Raw genomic sequence first — 26,452 nt, forward strand, 5'->3', positions numbered from 1 at the left:
CTGACGACAGTGTCACTGACGCCAGCATGTGGGCGACTGAAGTGGTGTATCCATGGAAACGGCGTGCATACGAGTATGTTTTCAGAGTTAATGCGATTAATAAGAATAAAAGCAACTGCTCAGATTGAGCAGGACGTTCTGAACACCATATGGTACAGCAAAACAACAATCTCGGCCTCTTGCAGTGCGTGTCCTCTCAGCGTGTGTGTTGGCTTAAAAGCCCAGGCGTAATGTTGCTTGCTTCTTATGAACTACTGAACTACGTACGAGTAATTCTCTGCACACTGATTAATCCATTGGATCAAGTGCAAACAATCATCTGGAAGCAGTGCGATTAATTCTTAGATTTTTTTTTCTTTCATGAATGTGACTGGGTCAAATCTTAATTATGATCACGCGATGTGTGATGAGGATCGGCAAATGTATAGAGCTCCATGTATCATCTGATATCAATCCAGTACCGACATCCTCGCAGTAACAGACCTGTTCCCAAGTTGTCCATTGTATCAGAGGTGTTTTGGTGACATGCTTTAACACAATCTATTCTCTAATCATCATGTGTTGTATCAGTCAACAGCACATATTTTGATTGCAAAAAACAGTAACTCTCAAAGTTTCTGCATCTAGGGAGCCCATTAATGGTAAACCAAACTCCACGAACCCCGTGAGTACAGATGTATTTCACAAACATTATTTAAAATGTGTAGAATACTATTTTTTTTCTATTTACTGGAGCAATAGAGCTCCCGAAAGTTTCAGCGACAGAACTCATTAGGTCAAAGTTTACATTATTTATAAGTCTTCTTGTTTTGAGTTATTGAGGATTAAACCCATTCAATTCAAGGGGAGCAGTCAAAGAATCTAATAGTTAATAAGGACTCAGTAATATATATAATAAACTGATTTACACCACTGTAAGTAATTAAAAAATATATATATCATGGAGCCAGGGGGTTCACAGAGCCATGGAGGTTCCTGGACTCCAGAACCAGATGGGACATCCAGTCCGATACTGATCCAGTATCTCAGGCTAGTACTACCCCTGATATAATAACTCAGGACTGATACATCCCTGTTTATTTCAGTGGAAATCATTAAAACAGGCAGTGTAGCAGCCCGAAGACACTGCGTGTGTGTGAAACCCACTGCAAATTTGTTGAACTTTGACATTCAATCATGCACCATAAACTCACTGGAATGCCTATCATTAATAATTATTATATGGCTATAAGAGGGTTATAAGAGGGTTTAAAGTGGTTATGTTTTGTTTCACAGTAGCGCTTTATGTTAGCACTATTGACTAGCACCGTGGACTCTGAGGAGGATAGATGAAAAATGAGTCACTCTTAGAATATGGTGACTAATCTGTACTTTAACTTATTGGTCATGACATAGTTTAAAAAAAAAAAAAAAAAAATCATTTAACATACATCACTATATAACTTTAAGGGTCCCCAAGCAATAAAAAACTCTTTACTATTGTAGGCATGCTGGTAAAATTGCTGGAAATATTGCTTGTCCTGAAAACCAGTTACACCTCTGTGTGCCTGAGATGCTGTTGACGCCATTTTGGAAAATGTGTCTTTAATTGAAATTTGTCACCAGTGTAACAGCCTGTGCCTATGACACCAATGGCAATTAATAACTCCAGTGACTTAAAGTAATGGCACTACATTAACGATCAGGAATACTATATATTCATTTGAAAAATAATTACACTACAGTCACAAATACAGTTTCCAAACACAATATGAAAACATAATTCAACAAAAAGGTTTGCTGGGCAGAAAGTCACCATATTTTGAGAATGACGCAAATCTGGTTTGAATTTAATGTGGGATACAAACAAATACGTCTTTGCCTGTTCATCTTTCTCACCCAAGCTGTCTCCCATATCTGAACTAATGTGTTAGCCAGACCACAGTCCACCAGGTGTTGACCCCTGCTTTAAAAATTCCCCTTACAATTACACAACACTAATCCTAACAGCTAATTAGCAGTTTGGGCATCGCACATTTTCCCACTGATATTGGTAAAACAAAATCGTGGATGGCAACCTTTACTCTCTCACATACCAAACTCACATAAAAGCACTTGCTTGGTCACACTTAAGATATCACTCTCAGGCCTCATCACACAACATAAAGTTGCCATTCCTCTAAATGGGTCTGCGATTCAGCAGAGCGCAGCCTGATCGGCTGGATTTATGCCAACCTTATGTGCTCCGTGATCAGGCTGCATCTGTTGGCTATTTCAGTGTAAGTTAGGTGTTAAAACTTTATTTATGTTGAATACCCTAAGGACAATTTTACCCTGATACAAATCAAGTTGTTTTATTGCCCAACACTACAATCTCCATTATATGTAATCCAGTCACTATGCAGTCATCTGTTAGTATGTGTGTGTGTATATATATATATATATATATATATATATATATATATATATATATATATATATATATATACACACACACACACACACACACACACACATATACATATTAATTAGAGCTGCAACAACTAATCGATTGTGAAAATCTCATTATCGATTAGTTGGTCTGCGCGCGTCACAAGGCATGTTTACTCATTACGTTACTTCTGTTCCGAAAACACGCTTCGGAGAGTAAATAATAAATTTGTGTCCCAAATGAAGTACTGTACACTTACACTATGCACTCCGCACTACCGTCTAGCGTGTGGATTTTAGAAAGGTAATATCATATCATCTCAAATATAACACTAGCGTTTTTTTTTTTACTAACCGGAAGTATAAGCCGCTTCTAGGTGATGGCGCATGACATCATACGCACGCTAGCATTAGCAGACACCCAGATTCACAGGCAATGACTTTCTTCAGTTTACTTTCTGTCAGCGTTACCTTTTATTCCCAACATGACCTCAGTCACCATCAGACAGAGGCGAAATCATCACGAAGAAAGGAAGAAAGTGTGTAACCTCCAAGTCCTTTAAGGGGAGAATTCCACGAACACCGTGGAAATCAAACTGATGCACGAGGACAAACTTATGTTTGTATCCAAAATGCTCCACTGTGTGTAAGGGGCAGGGGAAACTGGTGCAAGCTGCTTAAAAAGGTTTAGTTTAATTTAAGTTTATTGTCATTATATGCTGTATGTGCGCACTTGCAGTGTAACTTCTGTCGTATATTATAACGGAAGTGATGTGTTAGAAACGAGGCCGCGTTGCTGATCACGTGCAGTGTAGACGAGCAGATACAGAGTGGGAGCGCGAGTAAGATATGTAATGTCTAATTAAAGCATTATAATCAAACGTAAACATAAGTAAAATAATATTCCTAAAGGCAGTGAGTAACAGAAACCACAAGGTGTAGTGAAAGGGAGTTTTTATTATTAATTTAGGACTGTAGTTTAACATTCATAAAAATAATGCATGAATACTATAAAATAAATTATATATATATATATATATATATATATATATATATATATATATATATATATATATATATATATATGCGCACACACACGCACACACATCTCATCCTCTTGGATTGGAAGCTGTCACACAATAGGAGAAGCTTGGACAGCAGGTAGAAATTGACTATGACTAAATAGCTTACACTGATGAAATTGATTCAGTAGGGTTGTCATTTTAACAAAATTATTTTATCATTTTCAACAATTAATAACAAATGAATGTACGTTAATTTACTTTGATATTTTGAGTACCTTACTTAATGTGCATTAGTTTTAAAACACACTTTTAATTATTAAAAATGTAACATAATACTGAGTAAACTACACAAAGTGTTTAAAATCTGTTCGTTTGTGAAACACTGATGAATTTGAAAGTATATTTACTTTAAAAAGCCACCATTAGATTTGGCTGGTAGAGTTTGTGGGAAACGCATTTCTGAGTCGGAGTTTGTGAAACAGGCGATCATGGCTGCGTTTTGACGGTGCGATTTTAAGGAGTTTGAGGTCTTTTGGAACTTTTGAAAGACTGCACGAGAAAGTTCACAAAGTACACATGTCTGAGGTCCGTCACGACACTTTAAAAAGAAAGAAGGAAATAAGAGCGCAACCCGGTGACAAAGCTTAAGTTCTTCGTCACTGAGAAGCCAACAGCATTGAAAGGTAGGAATCTTTGTTATGAACAAATTGACGTTATAATGCTTTAAAGGTCGCTTAATATACCATGCTGATGCAAAATGTTTTATATAATTATATTAGTTACATAGTTCTTGTACTGCAAGTAAATTAGATTAGTCTAGTCTGTGATTTCTCTCCAGGCTCAATTTTATCGTAATACACCATTGATTCTGTGAATAATATACTTCTGCTTCTCATATTTCATGTCTGTGAGTTATGCTGTTGAGAATTTAGCTTTAGTTTCTGTTGTTTGTTATCATTTGGATTAATTACTTGCTCAATGCGTTCTTTGATCAGGGTATGATTTCATGTAGCCCTTTTATCTGAAGGTATTAATCATGACATTAAGGTCTCATAAATGATCATTATTGTAATTCATTTATTTTCCATTATATAAATACACATAAATAAAAGCTGAAATTCTAATCTCTCTTCTCATATTCATCTTTTGATCTCAAACCCAAATGTCTTCGGTCTACAGCAAGAACAAAACGAATTGCCCTTGACGTTCCAACAGACAAAATAAATAATGTATTCTTAATTTAAAACTATGGTCTGTAAATTGAATAAACTGAGTTGGCATTACTTAAAACTTAAAGTTGAAAACATGTATAGTCTAATGTCTAATAAGTCAAACAAAAATAGGTTTACTTAATAATAATTACTCAAAAACTTGATGCAAATAGTTGGCCCAATTTGTTTTTTTTATTTTATTTTGAATAAATACAGCCCAGTTTTTTTTTTACAGTGTAGGCTTAAAGGAATGAAGTGTTTAGCCCTAGCTGGTGCTGATGAGATTTACAGCCACTGAGATCCAACAAGCCGGAGCAGTTCACTGTGATTCAATTAAGGATGTTAAATAAAGTAGAAGGGTGCTTTTAGTGTCCACAGCCAGCAGCATCTGAGAAAATGGCTGCATCCTGTAACTATGTGGATTTACAGTGTAAACTAAAATGAGTGCCAGGAGTAAACTAAAATAAATGACTAAAATGACTAAACAACTAAACTAAAATGAATGACTGGATTTCTCTCAGAGGCCACACAGACCACAGGTATGGACAATAGCTAGCTTGATATTGGACCAGTAAGCAATCTCACGACCTGTACTTATACATATATGACATATTAAATAATGGGATGATCAATATAATATGACATTTGACAGAAAGGCCTCCAAGTAGAAATGTAAGAGCCAATCGATTTGCTTGAAATGAAATAATCATGATATAATATAACTGCAGCACGTTGATTCCGAATCACGGATGTCTAATCAGTTCGGGTGAGTCAGCTCAACACGCATCAAGGCATCACCATTGGTAATGAGCTCAAAATGTAAGAGACAGGTTACTTACCCCGTTGATCTCCTCTTGCCCCCTCGTCCTGGCATGTTGCCCCCCATTCTCACCTGCCCTGCACCCACAACAGCACCTGCCATGGTTACCGGGCCAGGCAGATCTGTGCCCATCTCTAAAGAAAAAACAACAAAATAGTGTTCAAAACAAACAGTCATACTGTATAGTCGCGAAATATTTCCAATTCTCTGGAAATGAACGCAAGCAAACTAAAGCATGCTAGCTAGCAAGGAGGGGTAGGAAAGGTCTGCTTGCCCCTGCTGTTTAGCTTTTTAACAGATTTCTGACTACAGGTTTGCAACCAATGTTATAGAAATTGCCACAGAAACAAACCATTTCAGGCACGCTGGTAAAATGAACATTGTTTCACTGCGTACAGAAGGAAGGGTGTATAAATTTCCAGGAAAACATAACTATGGAGAAGTTCTTATACACAGTACTGTTCAACGTCCTTAACATTCAGCTGTTACAGGATGCCTGAATACTCAAGATAGTATTCAATAGCATATTCAAAAGTTTAAAAGGATCTGCAACAAGCATGTGCTCTCATTAAACATACTAGCTGGAGGCACCATACCCCACTATGCGTGCCCTACCTTTACTCCAAACAACATTAACACCACCATTCCCCTGTACGTAATGCATGCTCAGACACACTGACCACTGACTAAACTACTGTTCTTGGCGAAACATTGACAGCTCGAACATCTAAGACACATGCAGGAGTCGTGTAAAACTTCCCACTGCTCTGCCTCAGGTCAAAAGCAACTAATGAGGCCAACAAAGTCTACCACTCACCTCCCAATGCACAAAATTCCCATTAATATTTGATGTGGTGTGTATTTGAACTTTCCAGACTCATAATATATACACAGGCATGAGCAGACCTGTAGCCACACTTCAGTTTAAATTTCACGTTTCATGTGAACACTCTGCGCCTAATCAGCTGTAACTGTAACTAATACAGCCAACAAATTCTAACAATCCCTTATAAACACACAGATACTTTGTTCATGTTTAGGTCTCGTGCACACCAGTGTCCGAATTAAAGCGAAATCGATAGTTGCGGATCATCCGGTTTGTCCTCACGTTGGACATAATTAAAAGAACCCCCGCCTAAAAAACCAAACAAAATAAAACCATTTTGATTGAGGAATGACTTTCTTGCTGCAATCAAACTGCACTAGAGTTCAGAGAGAGCACCTCGATCAAACTTTTATGGACCTGTTGTTTTGTTACGCACCCAAGTGTGACTGCTGAGTTCTTGCCTTAAAAAAAAAAAGGCAGAGGGGAAAAACGCACTAGGGTTCGATTCAAACAGACTAAATGCTGCGTATGTGTGCTCACCTTGGCTGGAGAAGGAAACGCATACAAGCTGTAGTTAAGACTAATAATAACAAATGTACACATTTGTGTACTATTTCAGTCCGTATAGGATCTCACTGAGGTTTTTTTTTTGTGAAGGGAAGATGCGAGCAGACTGACGGGAAGAGCGAGGCGAGCAGACTGACGGGAAGAGCGAGGCGAGCGGACTGACGGGAAGAGCGAGGCGAGCGGACTGACGGGTAGAGCGAGGCGAGCGGACTGACGGGTAGAGCGAGGCGAGCGGACTGACGGGAAGAGCGAGGCGAGCTGACTGATGGGAAGAGCGAGGTAAACTGACTGACAAGATGATGGCAGAAGATTTGGTTTAATATAAGCGAGTTTGTCATTGTACTGTTTTGTTGTTGTGTTTTTCATTAAGAATAATATTGAACCCACCATTCAAGCTATTTCTGCCCCCGAACTGCCTCTAATTCGAAAGAAAGAATGAATGCGCATGGCCGCACGGGCATTCATAAGCGATTTAAAAGAGAGGGGGAAAAGAGGCAAACGGGTGTGTGGCTGAACAGCGTGTAACACCAGGAACACCGACTATCGCAGCATGCCTAAGACCACCATCCATCACTTTATAGTCAAAAATAAAACCTGTTTAAATGATTTCAGTATTTTCTGTACATTTTCAGCACATTTTAACAATACCGTGATAGTTTTGGTCACGATAATTGTGATATAAAATTTTCACACCGTTACATGTCTAACCGCTAACACTCCCTCCACAATCACATCACACAGTACTGTCCACAATCTATGCTTTATTTGGTGAAGCCACGTGTGTATATAATAATTTTTTGCCTGAAATAAACAAGCTCGCAAGACACTAAACACTGCCTGTGCTCTCTGCTTGCACCACATGTTCCTGACCTCACCGAGATTCTCAGGTCAAACTCATTAATCCGTTCTGCGAGACTGAACGGTGTGGACGGCTTTCTGTCTCGTTTTCATTCACCTCCGCCCTGACTCTCCACCCTCCCCTCCATTCCTCTAGCAATTATATTAACGCAAGGCCTTGTCCTGTTCTCTACAGAGCCAGAATGGAGAGCCATGTGAGCTCCCTCAGGTCTTCTCCAGCGGATCAGGGTCATCGTTCATGCTGAGTGAAATGCGAACTCCAGTGGGAGCGCATGGTGATACTCCCAATGAAATCAAAATGCACGGGTTTTCTCTCTTTCTCCTCTGTGAATCGCTAATGATCACAGCTTCATTTTTTTTTAACTGCTTTGGGACTCATGACAGGAATCCCACCCCCCACCGCTTCAAATATATTTTTCTCATATGAATTCACAGGGGTGCCAATAATTGTGGCACACCTATATTTTGGATAAACAATAATAATTCCTTACATTGATATAGCGCTTTTCTAGACACTCAAAGTGCTTTACATTGTATGGGGGGAAATCTCCCCACTAGTGTGTAGCATCCACCTGGATGATGTGCACCATAGTGCGCCAGAACGCCCACCACACACCGGCTATTAGTGGAGATGAGAGTGTGACGTAGCCAATTCAGAGATGGGGATTATTAGGGGATGATAGAGAATTTCGTTATACCCCTACGCTTTACAAGAAGTGTCCTGGGATTTTTAATGACCTCAGAGAGTCAGGACCTCAGTTTAAGGTCTCATCTGAAAGACCACCTGTTTTTACAGTATAGTGTCCCCGTCACTGTACTGGGGCATTAGGACCCACACAGACCACAGGGTGAGCGCCCCCTGCTGGCCTCACTAATACGACTTCCAGCAGCAACCTTAGTTTTCCCCTGGAGGTCTCCCATCCAGATTCTGGCCAGGCTCAAACCTGCTTAGCTTCAGTGGGAAACAAGGCTAGAGATATGCAGGGGGATATGGCTCTGGCCATAGTCAGTAAACCTGTGTTGTGTTTGCAATAGTTTGATATCCATGAGCGCAGAGTATTTTTGTAAATTTTTTGAACAAAATTTAAAAAGGTTCAACAATAAACAATTTTTCACAGCCTTCTTTACTCATATTTACCAAGTGTGCCAATATTAGTGGAGGGCACTGTATAAATATAGGGTTTTTTTTTCTTCTTTTTTAAATGCAACACTACTGTTTTGTAAGCAAACCTATATATCATGATATAACATGTATTGTAGAAGTGTCGTGATATGATATTTTTAGTTGTATCGCTTTCTTCCACTCTAGAGCACTGTTTTTAGTTGGAGTAGAGAACACACTTTGGTACGAACACAGATTTCACACTCGAGCAAACTCACCGAGCTCTGGGAATAAATGACAAACGTGATCACGTCTTTATTGATCTGAATCCATATCCATTTTTAAACGTAGTGCTCCAAATATCCATAACGCGATCTGTAGTCAGTCTTAAACATAAAGTGGGTGTGGCATAAACCAGATTTTTTTTTTTTTTGAGCTCAAGTGTGTCAAGTGGCTTTATTGCCATTCCAACCATATACAGCTGGTACAGTACATAGAGAAACGAAACAAGGTTCCTCCAGGACCAAAACAACACACTAACCACATGAGATGACACAGAACTAAATAAGACCTACGCATTTTTACGTAAAGTGCACATGCAAAGTGTGCAAACAACACAAGACAGTACAGTAAGTACTAAAACAGGACAATATGCACAGTATCCAACTCGGGCAGTTATTATTTTTGTTTTTCTGTAACTGCACAGTAGTTCCAGGCTAACATTAATGCGCTCATTCTAATACGTTATCGTGTCTATATTAACAACTTCACACAGAGGCTCATATTGCAGACACGCTGCAAACAAGTTTCAAGACTTCTGAAATTGTTGATGTGGTGAAGTTTTCTGTGAGGCATGTATTTCTGGAAGGAGTCTCCAGTGTCCGAACCTTCAGCAGACAGGAGGTAAAGCTCGACTTTTCTGAGATGGGCAAGCACAACTTTTACTCATCATGTTCCGTTACAGTTGCTATGGCTTCTGGTAGGATTTAGTTACGGGTGAATCATCCAGACTGCTATACTGCTAATTAGCTAAATAGCAAACAGTCGTATAGCTAGTTAACGAACATGCTTCAATACCGTCCCAAATTATACTTTTTTCTTTCTTTCCATTTTTAGCCGTTACTTGTTCAAATGAATTCTAATAAGAACTCTTTTCAAACACTCTCAGGCCTTAGGGTAAAGAGTGCAAATCCCACGACACACCGGCCTTTTGTTTACAGCGTGATACAAGCTGCCAAGCTTTTCAGAAAGAAGGCTTCAGACAGTCGGCAAACAGCAGCTAATCAATAATATCTGTAATCTCAAACCACAGGCTTGGCGCTATATTCACATCCGGACCGTACGCGCTTAATGTTTGAGACTGTGTGTGCTGAGGTCTCCGGATTGCTCAAGCCAAGCCGACGCGAGCTGGCTGACTTTTAAACACGGTGTCCTTCAGTCCCCCTGTCAACGGCTGACTCTTTCCCCGAATGCTCCTGCGCATTCCTAATCGTGCTCGCTGGCTCGGGGCCTTGGCCAGGTGCTAATAAGACTCGCATTCTTTATTCGTCCTGCATCATTTGCATTTCCAATGAGCCGGTGCGGGGGGAAAAAAAACTCGTTGCGTTAATGGTTTCAGCAAAATGGGTAAAACAGAGGAAGCTTTCTAATCACGTTCCAACCCCACCCCCTCCCCAGCCCTTCGTGTTTTCTTCGCTTGATATCATCATACGGAAAACTGAAATGGTGAGGGATTTAAAGTGAAAATATCCTCCTGTCTCATTCTACACACAGCTACATGGAACAAATACTAATTTTTCTTGTCCAAAGAACATTTGCATATTTTGCATAAATAATATATGACTGCCAAAGAGACAATTACAAATGAAATGCAAACTTGTCATACAGAATAATAACCCACATTACAATTCTAACACCACTGTTTTAAAAAAAACTATTATGATTATGATTTTTATGGTTATTACTAGAGATGCACCGATGTATCGGCCAGTAATCGGTATCGGCCGATAAAGGCAATTTTTCACGTTACTTTAAAAACATCCGATGATCAGGGCCGATTATATCCTGTCAATCAAAAGAGGGCAGGGAAACATCGAATTCGTGCTGTGTGTAAAGATGATGTCTCTTGTGTGGAATAACGACAAAACTGCAGTTTGTAATCTCTGTAAACTCTGCACCGCTAAAATTTTACACCGGACGCTGCAGCAGTGAAGTGGGAGTCGAATCTAAATTTTTTTTTAAAGCGCCAGTACACTGACGAAAGATTTAAATGAAGATGAGGTGACAAAAAAGTATATATTGCACAGAAAAATATATTTGTAGAGTAGTATATTTCATATCTAGTTAATGTTAATATATAAAAAAGTTGATATTATATATTACCAGTTTGATGTTAATGATGAAGTAGAAATGCTTGTGTTTGTGGTGAGTGAATGTGAAGACTAACAGGAGGTTTTTTTAGTATTCAGTCAATTAATTCTGATAATATGAATTAATAACACTCAATAAGTTAGGAAATCTTACTTAAATCTTCAGAATGTAGTTCATGTGTTAATGTTAATTAGAGTAATGTGTTTTGTGTTTATGAGACCAGTTACTGTGAAACAACATGTTGAAATGGAGAGAATAAAGTTTTTATTTGCATTTCTTCCAGAATTGTGGAATTAATTATTATTCATTTAAAAGAAGGCATAAAAGGAAGAACTATCGGTATCGGCTGAGAAATTTAGTATCTGTGCATCTCTAGTTATTACACTTACTGATTTTTTTTTTTCTAACAATAAGCAAATATTTTGTCTTTGACCTGAGAATACGTGTTTCTAATTTATTTCATATATTTCATTACATATATAAAACTGAAATTAATTTTCACACATCGGTGACCTTTACTTTTTTCTGCCAAGTTCCAATATCACACCTGCCACTTATTACAAAGTACTTTTACTGAGCTTCAAAAGTAATAAAAGACATGCTGCTTCTACTGTTATTGATTTTCCTTCTACTGTATTTTAGAATACGTTTTACTACCCTCATTTCTCTCCCAAATAAAGACAAATGGACATGGCCAGTTCCCACCCTCTAACTAGTGTCCTCATTCAAACAGCAGCTACGAGCCTGAGAGGAGTTAGGATGAAGGCCAACACATGCTTCTTCTTAGAGACATGAACACAACCACTGCAGTATTTTTTAAAGATTCCTGCTCATAAACCTTAGCAGGAGTGTGCTAAAGGAGTGAGCAATGCTATAGAAATAGCAGAGCCGATTATACTTAGGGCATGTTCACCTACTGGTACATTTCCCAAGTTTAAATCAAAGCTAAATTGATACTTTGTGTTCGTTTGCTGATTTGGTTTGGTTTCACACTACACATAATTACACAAGCCAAACAGCAAAAATAAATAAATAAATAAATGCTGGTTGATGGATATTAGTGCATTTAAGTCATGTCAGAAAGATCGTACACAAGTTGAACGCACATGGATGCCACCACAAAGCCGTAATTCCAAGTGGGAAGCTCTGGATTTTCTAGGGATGGGAACCGAACCCCGGGATTAAACTGGCCCCGGTGCTAAATTATGAAAGACTGTAGTATCGATAAGCTCTGACGCTATCGGTTCTTTTTTCGGTACCGGAGAAATTAAGAAAATATATTTCCTATTTATTATTACTAAATAAACGTTATCTTACACATCTATAATTTGCGATAATATTAATTAATATAATACAGTTGGCACATATTTTTATATAATTAATATAATATGCAAGAATATTAACGAAAATTGCATTTTCATTATTCGCAATCCAGAAGTGAGATCTCTCGTGCGCGGCGGCCATCTGTCACACGCAACAAGTGACGATGGCGAAAGAACCAAACGTTCAACAGTGTGTTCACACTTCACTAGAGTTGATGCGTGCAGACAACGCTCGTTGCCACAAGAGCAACAGGATTTGTGCTTGTAAGGGCAGAAACACAAACAATCTGTTAAAGGGTCTTTCGAAAGTGCGTTATGTGCAAAGTTTTCCACCGCCTAGCTAGCTCGTCTCTGGTTCCCCAGCTACGTCAGGTACGCATGCTAGCAGCCTTCCCAAATAACAATGATGTATAATCATCGCATAATCGAGGTCTCTCGCGGCATCGAAACGACGTTCGTCTCCGACATCTTTATGCTCATTAAAGTCATGCTAAATCGACGTTGTTCACGCCGTTTAAAATAAAATGTAAAATCGCCTTAATTGCTTTGCTTACCTTCCGTTAAAATGACGTTGATTTCATTCGGGTGAAACGACATGACGCATTCAACATATTTTCTACTTGATTTTAAAATCCCAAATCAAGCAATAAATCAGTACGTAAACATTTAGGCTAATAAATGCACATCACTTTCAGTTACTTTACAAATGAAACTTTGATACTTTACATATAAAATCTTTTTTTTCTGCAGCATATAAATCTTAAACACAAAAAAATGCCTTCACACTGGTGCATTTACAAATACATGTATAATAATCAACTAATTTTATAAAATAAAAATAAAAAACATAAAGCAATGTTAATTCTGTTCTCAATTTGTTTCTTTTTTCATAAAAAAAAAATCATAACACAAAAGTACCGGTAAGAATACTGTTAAAGTACCGTTATCGATAAGCAGTATCCGTAAGAGTAGTTTAAACCTTAACAATACCCATGCCTAGGATTTTCCGAGTTGGGGGGTGTGTCGGTAAGAAAACATAGTGGAATCAATGTACGCAACATCTGGAGTGGACGGTAAACTTGTTGAAATTGAACGTTTACTCGTCTCAGAAGCTGCTTTCAGTTATTAAGCGTTTGGTATATGCAGAGAGTTATTGTCAGACTTTTTTATGTACAATAAAACAAGCTAAAATACATTGTGTGCATTATACGATTACAATATAATATGAAATGATAAAGTTTATACAGTTTGCTGTATTTCTGTAGTTAATTTAGAGAGGGTAAGAGAGGGTACACTGAGCAAGACTCTGAACCCCAAGTTGCTCCCGACGGCAGGCGAGCGCCTTGCATGGCAGCTCTGCTACCACTGGAGTGTGTGTGTGAACAGGCGAATGAGAAACAGTGTAAAGCACTTTGGAGAACCGCTAAGCTTAAAAAAGCGCTATACAAGTGCAGAACATTTACAGTGCTATCATACTCCAGCCACAGTGACCTGAACGCACCGGACGTCGTAATTATGACTTCCCAGTAGGGAAGACCCCACCCTAACAATGTAGAAGTACAAATATGAAATTAGGAAAAAGTAAAAATGGGCTGTGTGAAGATTTATTGCAAAAAAAATGTTAAAACTAACATGAAAGCAACTTTACGAAGAAATATCTCTGGCTGTATTTGTACTGAACTGCTCCTTGTAAAACTCTTTTTGGAAATATAAGCTTCGTCGATCTAAAAGAAAACGACCTCCAGATGATCAATATAACAGAAATGTGCCGTGGTGATGGAGAACTTTAATCCATGTGCGGGTGTTTAATTTTCTGCTTGATGTGCTCCTTATGCTTACTACTCAGTCTACACGTATTGACTTGGCCTCAGGATATAGGGAACCTTCTCGTGCTCGATAACACTTCTAATAAATGATCAGATCTTCAGAAGACTCATGCTCTATAAAGGTCTAGAGCACAAATGCCGTATGGCAGAAAAAAGAAAACAAGGAAATGCAATATTATAATTTCTTCATGACAACAGTGATGTATATATGCGTCATTATTATTATGGTTAATACTATCAGAAGAGTGTATAAGGGACTACTCATGCTACACTGCTTCATGACTATTTTCAGGCTTTAAAGCCCCTGTGTGTTATTCGATGTGTTGACGTAATTTCCACTGAAAACAGGAAGTAAGGCGGGACATATCGTGTGGCTCCTCCCCTTGTTTTAAATAACCAATAGCCTTTAGCTTACCTCACAGCCCAGGCTAAGTTGTACTTGACGGTTAGTACCATGGATTTTTATAACACTGGGGGCGGGACACTTCAGATACTAGAGAGCATTTGATTGGACAGAAAAGCTGATGAGAAGCTGAAGTGCACAATGATATCATCAAAACCGTTTGGCCTTATTGGTGGTAGAGAGTGTGTGTAAATTTTGAATGCATATATCTTCTAAATGCAGATTTTGTCGTTGTTCCGTGGGCGCATTAGCTTATAGATAACCTTAAAGCGGACATATTCATACTAAACGCCACACGATTTCCATTTTGATTTCATGGGGACTTTAACTGAACTCTTATCCAGCAAGGAGAATTACATATGATGGGAAGAGAAGAGAATGCAGGCTTAGTCATGATACTTTATCATCACTGTGATAACAATATTGTGAGTTGAGCATCACAATTTATACCACTGTGATGTCATTTCCTCATGTGTAAGTCGCTTTGGACAAAAGCGTCTGCTAAATGAATAAATGTAAATGTAAATGATGTCGATTCTGATCGGACTGATTTTTTTTTCCTGACAGTAATTCCGGCTGCAAGCTTTATAATTAATGCACTTGTTCCAATATGTTATCATAGTATAGCATACACCGATTTTTGTTTATTTTGGAAGGAGTCTCCAGCGTCAGTCAATGCATTGTAAAGGTCAAAGCTAAAGCTGTAACGCAGGACGGCATTGTGTTTTTTACTCTAGCTGTATTTCTTTTCTCTTATTAACTTCAACAGAGATAAAGGACACAGGCTGTTAAGAGAACGACTGTTTATAGCTGTTAGAACGTGAGGGATAACAGGAAATAACGTTGTTTCATGAATGTTCAACAAAATGAAACAAAATGGAACCATAAACAGATAAAAAGTAGGGTACAGCCTGTCTCATATTTATCACGCAACACACCACCCCATCATTATATTCCTAGCACATCCTGTCATGTTTTATTCCATAGATACTGTATAATGAATTATCAGCATATGGCTGATGAAAACATTAAAACTCTTATATGTTTATATGTAAACAGTAACAAGGAAATGTGATTTTTCCAAGCAATGTGCGCTGCCTGTTAGTATTATATGCTCTGAGATCAGTATGTTATCATCATGTTGGTGTTTTGTGCATAGAATATTAGATAGATTTTTTTTTTTTTTACTTTAAATAATTAGAGTTTAAATACATACAACCTAAATAAAGGAGACTTTCATGCTCTCGTCTGGGGCTTTGTTTCTGTTCATCCCTCCACTCATTATATTGTCACAATTTTGTCAATATTAGAACGGGCGAAATCTCAAGAGAAACCTCGTGACATTTTTATTTATGAAGTCTTTTTTTGGAGTTTGTATTACAGAGCGGAGAAGACTCATCACGCGCATACAGCAAGACGCCAAAGAAAGAATAAATGAGTTATTTAGGTTTCAGAATTGGACAACGGTGTCAGTGTTGATTCTAAAAGCTGGAGTAAACGCTCATCAGCAGAAATAACCAGCAAGCAGCGACCCTCGCCGTTGTCCCGGGTCAACACACGGCTCATGCTGATTAGCCTGAACGCACTGCAATCAGCCTGGCTGGGAAAACGCAAACAGACAGCTCCTGAATGCTCAGCACTTCTAGATTTGGCTTGGGTTGTGTTCATGCTTGAAACAATGACCCAAAGACATTTGCATCCAGAGGTCGGTCAAGTGTGAAAGCTGTTTTAAATCTGGGTGCAGTCCTGGGAACCAGGCTCTAAACTCATAAAAATGGTGATCCGGGGTTTGCTTTAAGGATTGGGCATGCTCGCCAGGTTTCCTGGTGATGTAAAAATGGCGTGCTGTGGTCTACAGATGAAGAGCCTTTAACATAACTGAAGCAAAGAAAAATATTTAAAACACAAGTGAATACAACCCAAAAACAGTTATTTCTATATCGGTAATGTATCTGAAGGCTTCATTCAAACTGTTGAGCAATGGCAAGCAAAAGCAAAGAAACATGAATATTTTTAAAAATAATGATAATAATACATTAAATATATTATATAGATAAAAATAGAGATAAGACTGTTTTTGACTACAATTGTACTTCGTTACTCTAAGTATGTATTATTTTGGCATTTTCATACTTCACTTGAGTATTATTAAAATTGAATACTGGTACTCTTTTCCAAAAGAAAAGTTACATTTCCAAATTTCCATTTCTCCTTACATTTTTGTTTAGACTTTCAAAAGTACTCATTACAAATGCCAAAGGTCTCTTCTTCCCTAATTTGGCCAATGACTGTACGCTTGTCATATCACAGCAAACCGGTGACTACATTCGCCATGCAACATTTGGCAAGTAAGTTGCAATAATTTGCCAACATTAACCTAATATAATTGACTTAGTTTGCCTGTTTTTGTTGCTAATGCCAGGTTAGATGAGCATCCATTCCAGTAATAATGATAATGATATCATTATTATCTTTATTTATTTATTAGTCACATATACATTACAGCACAGTGAAATTCTTTTTTTTTCTTTGCATATCCCAGCATGTTAGGAGGTTAGGGTCAGAGTGCAGGGTCAGCCATGATACAGCGCCCCTGGAGCAGAGAGGATTAAGGGCCTTGCTCAAGGGCCCAACAGTGGCAACCCAGCAGTGCCAGGGCCCGAACCCCTGACCTTCCAAGCAGTAACCCAGAGCCTTAACCGTCAAGCCACCACTGCCCCTAACAGAGGAAAAGTAGCTAACATAACTGGCTGAGCAGGGAATCAAATTGGAGCTCATGGTAAATATTGCAGGCTTACAGAGACTGAATGATATTTTCAGGCAAAATAACACAGTTGATATACAGAGTGTCCCAAAAGTCTCTATACACAGGGGAAATCCTTCCAAAATGTTTCATACATAGTGTGTGTGTGTGTGTGTGTGTGTGTGTGTGTGTGTGTATGTGTGTGTGTGTGTGTGTGTGTATGTGTGTGTGTGTGTGTATGTGTATATATATGTGTGTGTGTATAAAATTATTGTTTATTTATTTTATTTTTTTAAGATAGCCCTTAAGAATGCCTTTGACAAATGAAGAACATATTGAAATCATTCTCATGGCTGGATCAGGAAGCTGCCGCAAGGTTGCGATGGAATTTAACAGGAAACATGGTAAGCACATCACACACGACCCTGTTGCCAAACTTAACAAATTCAAGAAGACTGGAAGTGTTACGGACCAACCGAGAAGTGGACGTCCACGAACATCCACTGACGAAGACACAACTGACATGGTCCTGGCCTAAATAATCCCCTACATATGGAGACTTTTGGGACATGCTGTAGAACAAAAAACATCCAACGGTTTTAGATAACAGTTCGTTTTCACATGATAACATGGCATCAGTTTAAAACATTTACCCTTTAATATTTGAGACACAACTTTTGTACTTTCACTTGCATAAATTTGGCTGGATGCTTCATGTTTTATTTAAGATTTTATTTCCACTAAAGTACAATTTCTCAACACTTTGTCCACCACTGGATTTAACTATGGAAAAGATGACCAGTCAACTACTATTTTTAAATGACTGGTCGACTAGTAAATAGTTATCGCCGAGCACCATCTACCCAACAAACGTGGAGCTGTTCAGAATCCCCTCAGTTAGGAAACTACGGCAGTTTATCACCTCACTCCATCACACCCCAATTACCTGCCCTGTATGCAGATAGTGTCCTTAATTGGTAACTAATCTGTGTAATGTACTCCATTATCTGTGTTGGAGCTTACGTATGAGGGTGTGTAGGAGGGAAATGGGGCCCGTTTGTCCTTTTCTTGTTATAATACCAATCACACAAAACCGATTTACAAAAATATCTATTGATCTGTTTTGCATCCTACAGTTGTTATATCACTACCAGATCTCTGTGTAAGACTAAAATAGGACTGGCCTACACAGACGCCTCCATCGTCGTGACTATCATGACATACGGCATTGCTAGCTGCTTGAATAAGTCAGAGGCACAATCGGTATAAAAGACAGGCAATTTTCGGTTAATTAGACCACATTCATCTCTCCATTTGTTTCTATTCACATTGGAATAAAAGTGGTTCTCTGGCAGACCTGGGATTTTAACGGACAACCCTACAGGCTGACTCAGGTGCGTTAGTGTGTTAGCTGAACTGTGGCCAATACAGCCTCCTTTCTTTATAAATCCAGCCACGAGGCACTTTGCCACACCACCACATCTCAACCCAGATAGCTGCCAGATATACATTCGTTACTCGATAATTATCTAAAGGCTCCAAAGAACTATTTACTCAGAAGGAGGCATGTGCACGACATGTACGTTTTACCCAACCTACCTCTAAGTAAATAAAACGTTTCCTCAACATATGGTGCATTATAATCCATAAGGAGGACTACTTCGTGAACATATTTACATTTATTCGTTTGGCAGACTTACAACTCAGACAGAATTCAAGCCAAGAGAAGCGCTGAGCAGTTGAGGATTTGTTCAAAGGCCCAGCAGTGGCTCTCTGGATGTGTTAGGATTTGAACTCAGCACTGTATTTAGAAACTGTTACACCACAGCACTGCTTGAATTATCAAACTGTTTGGTCATAAAGTGTTGATTCATTTCCAACAACAGCAGCTCGGACAATAATTCTGGCTATAATTCTACTCACACGTTTATATTTACATGCTTGTTCTAATGTATTATCATTATCACCCCACATAATCTAAGCCGACTAATGTGCAGATTAAAAACATGGTTTGTGAGAAATTTAAATGTTTTAGCATTGATATGGTAAGGGAGCATTTATTTAAATTCTTAGAAGGAGTCTCTAGGATCTGTGCATTGTAACGGTCAGAGGCAGAGCTCGGGATTTAGCGCATGATATACCGGTATAATTCCTCCTATGATGAAAATTTGTCATCCTGTGAAACTGATGATATAGTTACATTTATGGCATTTGACAGACGCCCTTATCCAGAGCGACTTACATTTTATCTCATCTTATACAACTGAGCAGTTGAGGGTTAAGGGCCTTGCTCAAGGGCCCAACAGTGGCAGGTTGGTAGTGCTGGGGCTTGAACTCATGACCTCCTGATCAGAAGTCCACTGTTTTAACTACTAAGTTACAACTGTCCAATCTGACCTTTTTAAAGGCACGTTGATGATGTTTTCACGTGCCGCAGCATGGGCATCTCACACGTAGAACGAGAAAAAGCACGGCGGAACGTGGAGGTTAGGTTATGAATCCTGTGAGTATTGGTGTTTGCGTTTTCACTGGAATTTTCATTTGTTATTAAAATTATTCAAATTGATATTCTATTTTTTAGCCTACTTATTTAGTTTGGTATTTGATGATGGTCAGGATTAAGTTTTACTTATTCTGGATCAACGTTTGTGTTTGTACGGCTCTCAAGACTGTATGCTGATGTGACTTGTGGCCAAAAAGATACTGTTGAATGTTACCATTTTTATATCAGCATTTATACTGTTACCGCAAAAAATACCATAAAATATTGTGATATATTTTTAAGTCTATATAGCCCATCCCTAGGAAATGCTGATTCCTTTAAGTTTTCTGCCATGGGAAAGTCTTCAGGACAGAGGACGTTGCACTTCAGGCTTTCTCTGTATTTTTCTCTCTGATTAACTTCAAGAGAGAGAAACGAGAGGCTGGTTTATAGCTTCGGCAACATAAGTGATAACAGAAACTAATCTTTTTCTTGGGCCTTCTACAACATTAAACATAACTAAACTGTTTTGATGTAGCATTCTTTAATAATTTTTTTTTTTTTTTAAATTAAGTGTAATCACTGGAACATTGCTGTGGTATGAGAGGAATTAACATTTTTGTTGGTGATATTCAGCTTGACCTGACGACCCAGAGTCCATGTAAAAACCCACCATCATTTTTACACACTTCTTCACACTAGGGCTGGGCAATACATCAACATAACATCAATACCATTTAATCAATCATTCATTCTTCTTCAGTATGTCCTGACCAGTATTGTCCTGGTCAAGGTCTCAGTGGTCCAGAGACAGGAACACTCAGACCGAGACAAGAAGACATCTTGGATTTCGTTGCCAGTCCATTGTAGAGCACCATGCAAACACACACAAACACACACATTCTCACACTTATTCACATATAGGGACAATTTAGCATAGCCAATCCACTAACTGGCAGTTTTTCAGAAGGTGGGAGGAAACTGAAGAACCCGGAAGAAACCCACACGGATACAGGGAGAAACTCTAGACCAGGGATGTCCAATCTTATCCAGAAAGGGCCGGTGTGGGTGCAGGTTTTTATTCCAAACAAGCAGGATCCACACCTGATTCCACCTGTTTAATCAGTTGATCTTGGCTTTCAATAGACTCAGGTGCGGCTTCTGCTTGGTTGGAATCAAAACCTGAAACCATACCGGCCCTTTCTGGATAAGATTGGACACCCCTACTCTAGACAGACAGGAACCCGATCTCAGGATGAAACTGTTGAGGAGCACCTCTACCTTGCTGACATATCGCTATCAGCTGATGTTCAAATTTTCTTATAACTTATGAATTAATCATTTGTCCACCCCTGCACAGAATCATAACAATCGACTAGGACACTTTTTGTTTTGTTTTTTACATTTGAATATGTAAATATTATGCTACTTCTAATAGCATCTGAAATCATAAAATTTGTTCTGACTGCATTATTGTACATACTATTTATTGAATAAATGTAGAAATGAAAATTATTGTACATTACACAGTCTTCTTCTTCTTAACAACTATGGCAGTTGAGGATTAAGGTGCTTTTCTGGCATCCTAGAATTTAAACTCACAACCTTCCGGTTACCTATTATTGAATCACTACTTCAAATGCTATTTAATTACATATACACACTTATTTTATCAATTATAAAATATTTAAAACATTAAAGCATAGAGATGGTGATGCTATCAGGCTCATGATGCCATAAGACATTTTGTCTCTGGTAGGGTTGCCAGATTGGGAGTATTGGGGTGATAGTTACCGGACATAAGTGGTCTATGTGATGGGCAGTAGAATTACAAGGGTGGACAGACTATGTTTGAAACACAATTCATTTATAATTTGATTATATTTAAGTGTCTTGGTCATGATGGGTGTTCTACAACATTCCGCTCCAATCTGGCAACCCGGTTTCCCCCGGTTAAGTCATGGTGTGCGTTACATACAGCGTCTCTGTGTTCAAGATGCAATCAACAGGCACAACAAAGCGCAAAGCTCTCAATCTCTGCCGTGCAAAAGTCAACATGAGCGGAAAAAAGTCAACATGAGCGAAAAACAGAGGAGTGTAACACTAAGTTTGGTTGCACTCATACAAAGAGGACTGAATCAAGCCCGAGCACGTACCGCCTCGCGTGCAAATCAATTCAGCATCTAATTTGCATGAGCAAAATAAAGCGAAGCCTGCTGCGGGTTGTATATACACATCCGGAATAGAGGGATCGTGTTTTAGACATGGCATACTGGTAACAAGATACAAATAACATCCATTTGAAGGCTGAAATATCGTCCAGTGCTGTAAAGACTCCGTGGGGGAAGGGGGATGCTGGCGCTCAGAGCCGATTTAACGCCGTGGCTTTGCTCCCTTTTGTTTAAAAACACGTTTAAACGCTGAACTGAACTCTGTTTTCCTCAACCGCGAACCGTTTTGATACGATAATACACCGTAATTGTGACTTACCGGATGGATTAACAGCGGCGGGTGTTGCCATATCGCCTCTGTGGGAAAAACAAAAACGACACCAATGATGGGCGAATCGCGAACGAACCGTTTTCGTTTTGAATGACTCACATATGAGAGTCGATTCAGGCGAATCGATTCTCCCACATGAATGAATCAGAAGCTTTGCCTCTTTTTTCTATTATTAATTATACCTTTTCCCCCACTATCCTGACACTGCTTTTGGCTTACCATAGACAAAAGCAGTTACGCAGTAACATATAATGAAATATCTAATACTGACCTATGTAATAGTTATTATCCATCCAGCCTTCCATTTTCTGTACCACAGAGATGCAGGGAGCCTGGAGCCGGTCCCAGGGAACTCGGAGCACAAGGACACTCTAGACGGGTGCCAACCCATCATAGGGCACAATCAATCTCTCACACACACAAACAATTTCTTGTTATTACAATGCATGTCTTTGGACTAGTGAAGGAAACCAGAGTAAACAGAGGAAACCCCAGAAGCACAGGGAGAACATGCACACACAGGGTGGAGGAAGGAATCGAACCCCCAACCCTGGAGGTGCGAGGCAAACATGCTAACCACAAAGCCACCGTGTTCCCTGTAACACTTCCACCCATCCATCTTCTATACCGCTTTATCCTTTTCAGGGTCACGGGGAAACCCTGGACAGGGTGCTAGTCCATCGCGGGGCACAATCACATACACATTTACAGACCCATTCATACACTATGGACACTTTGGACACTTTGGACATGCCAATCAAATGTCTTTGGACTGGGGGAGGAAACCGGAGTACCCAGAAAGTTTTGGTATGTAATAGAATTTGGTGTAAATTGTAGTATTGTGATTTATTGTGAATATTTATTAAATATTAACTCTACTGGCCAAACACTGGGTAAAAACCCAGAGGCAGAAACGCCAGTCCTGTCAGCATAGTCTATGAATCCTGGCTCTGACAGTAACTATATCTCTCAAGAGTTTGCACAAGACTGTTTTGTAATCCAGCTCACACAGTGATTATTTTTGTTTGTACCTTCTCACAATATTTTCTGCCAAATTTAGTTGGTTCTGTTTTGCAAAACATAAACAAAAATAGCAGTCTAATTTAAGCCACCAAGACCCTGACCAGGGTGTTACTAAGAATGAGTGAATGAACACTAAATGCATCACACATTAATGAATGTGGTCGTTCTTTGTCCATGAGGTTCGTATATGACCAGCATGAAAGAAAAAACCTCCCATTCATGTGACTTTTTTATGTCCTACAAGGTCCAAGGCCTGATGCACACCAACTTCCTGTTACTATCTGTATGTGTATCTGTTTAGAACACATTATCTGCTCAGTTCGAATAATGTGTTTGACAAATCCATCCATGAGAGCAGCACACTATGACAGGACTATGACTAAGAGAAATCGCAGAATTTTTTTTTGTTTATTTTAATTACTTTAAGTTAATTGTGCAGTGAATACCTTAAGACATTGCCTGTTATTCATTAATATTTTACCAAAACATACCTCACACTTAGGTTACTTTTCCATCTAAATATTTTTAAATAAGTTCATATGACATGAGAGAATTATAAGAATGAAAGCCGTGAATGTGTTACAGTTGTACCCTCTACAATACTATTCTGGTGAATCAAAATATTAAAACGCCACATAGTTCAATTCAACTGAACCTTGTTGGCTGGTCCGAAGGAATCGACACAGTGAAGTGAGTCCTTAAAAAAGGGGCAGAGGTGCAGAGTGACGCACAATGCTGTGGGGTAAATGGAAGCTGTGTTCTGTATACTTGTCCACTACATAGTGCTTTCTAATAAGTGTATTAAAATTGTATTATCCCATCAGCACATTATACAGAGTGTCACCATAAAAAGTCACCATATTTTTTAACAATATACTTAGTTTATCTTACATATACTGTCGTAAGGTTGCGACACTGTTACTAAACTTATTAACAAATTCAAAATGATGAAAGACCGAGAAGCATCCCCTGATGAAGGCACAACCAACGTGGTGCTGGGAAACATACTCCCCTGTGTATGGAGACTTTTGGGACACCCTGTATATTTAGCTTATATTTAGCTAGTCCTTTTTTTTTTAACATCACAGCCTAATTTAACACTCCAAAGTTAATACCAAATATATTAATTTGGAATTATTCTACAGTAAAAACTTTTAATTTTTGGTCTGGCAGGCACATAAGTGAGACTCAAGGTTAAGTAAGAGATAAAACACTATGGGGCATGCTGTTCGAGGAAATGAATCAGTGACGGGGTGGTGTGACGTGGCCCGATGCTGACACTGGAGACTCCTTCTGTGTTGAATAATGTTGAATAAACTCCTCCTCACAGAAAACTTGACCACATTAACATCCACCATATAATTCTCTGTATAATTTGATATTATAGACACAATCACGTCTTAGAACAATTACATTAATATAAACCTTGCAGCCGGAACTACTGTCAGAGCTGCTGTTATAGAATATTAATTAACACTTTCCGACCAATCAGAATCATGCATTCCTCATTGCTGCAGTATACGTTTGTTTAATGCTGTCTAATAATTTCAAGGCCAAGCAAACATGATACTTTACTGAATCATGTTTGCATGAATTATTTAAAATTATTAATACGTTTGAGAGAAAACCCTGAACCTGTCCTAAACAAAGAGTATAAGCTTATCATGTGCAAATTCTATATAGAATAAAACAACAGTGATGAGCTTTAGACATCTCTATAGGCTCAAAAGTTACTCCTGGTGTTTTGTATGGCTTAAATGAATAAAATCCGAAAAGGATCTGGTGTTAGAAGGCCAAGGACATGAGATCAAAGCCAATTTAAGCAGTATTTCCACTGAGCCGTCCTCATTAACCTGCTGCTATGAACCAATCAAACGCATTCCACAAATAGACCCTTATTGAGGTCATTATCCAGAATCCACTGGCTTTCAATCTCTGTTTTTAGTTAAGTTTAACAGAGCGTCTACATCTTTTCTTGGCCACATCAATAACAGTAAAAAGTTCTGCGGGCAAACAAACCCTGAACTCATTTAGTTTAAATGTTTCTCTGACCAACCCACCTACCACAACAACTCTCAAAAGAGCAAATAATGTGTGCTTATTACACACACAGCTGTTTGTTCCAGGGCTGTGGTAAGATCATTAAACTGAAATAACTCAAAACTCAAAAAGATTTCCCATTCTGACCTTTGGGTGATACTCTATTTTTATAGCATAGTAACCTGGGCTTTTGCATTTTTCACACCAATAAAAGTTATAATTGTCTTATTGCTGGTAAGTTGGTCACACAGCTTGACACGACAGAAACAGGACTTCTATTGCTAATGCAGCTGGTGTAGCCTGAAGTCACTGATGATTCAGACAAATTTGCAAACTGTTAGCTACAAGCATCCATATTTGTTAACTACATTAGGCTTGTTACTTCAGTGCAAAACAAAGGCGCATACTTCGTACACTAAACATGTTGTGACCAATCCGTTACAGTTAAGATATGGGGAAAACTGTGTGTGTGGGTGTGTGGATGAGAAACAGTGTAAAGCGCTTTGTAGAACAGCTAAGGTTAAAAAAAAAAAAGTGCTATATAAGTGCAGACCATTTACCCTTTGAGGAAGATTTGAGTTGATGTGGTGAGGAAAAAAAAGTAACAGGCAGATGGTCGAGAAAGCAGGCAAAAAATTTTTATTCTGAAAAGATTTCAGATTAGTTGAAGCCATTTCTATAGTCAACTGCACATTATGTAAGACTATACTGGAAAAAGTGTGGTTTTTTTTGTTGTTGTTATTTTGGGGTTTTGGTTTTTTTTTTTTGCTTTAAAGGAATGTTTACATGTTGATGTGTAATGATTAATCAGGGACTATTTAATCCCACCCCTGCCTGCTCCCAAATAAATTCATCCTGGTAGTTATTTTTGTCCTGTAAAAGTCACTATCCATGCCCACTCAGTATATGTAAAATCTAACAGA

General features: G+C 38.7%; 1 protein-coding gene across 4 annotated transcripts in view; it reads right to left on the minus strand.

Moving 5' to 3' along the window:
• Positions 1–22,529, minus strand: part of arnt2 (aryl-hydrocarbon receptor nuclear translocator 2) — a 133,598-nt gene extending 111,069 nt beyond the window's left edge. For all 4 annotated transcript variants that reach the window (XM_053635574.1, XM_053635572.1, XM_053635571.1 and 1 more), the window contains exons 1-2: positions 22,455–22,529; positions 5,485–5,599 (exon numbers count right to left, since the gene is read on the minus strand). In XM_053635574.1, coding sequence (XP_053491549.1) covers positions 5,485–5,599; positions 22,455–22,485 — 146 coding nt within the window. In that variant the 5' untranslated portion in view covers positions 22,486–22,529. The remainder of the gene's footprint in view (positions 1–5,484; positions 5,600–22,454) is intronic.
• Between the last annotated feature and the right edge of the window lie 3,923 nt (positions 22,530–26,452).

Source organism: Ictalurus furcatus, chromosome 10 (genome assembly GCF_023375685.1).
Source record: "Ictalurus furcatus strain D&B chromosome 10, Billie_1.0, whole genome shotgun sequence".
Classification (NCBI taxonomy): Eukaryota; Metazoa; Chordata; class Actinopteri; order Siluriformes; family Ictaluridae; genus Ictalurus; species Ictalurus furcatus.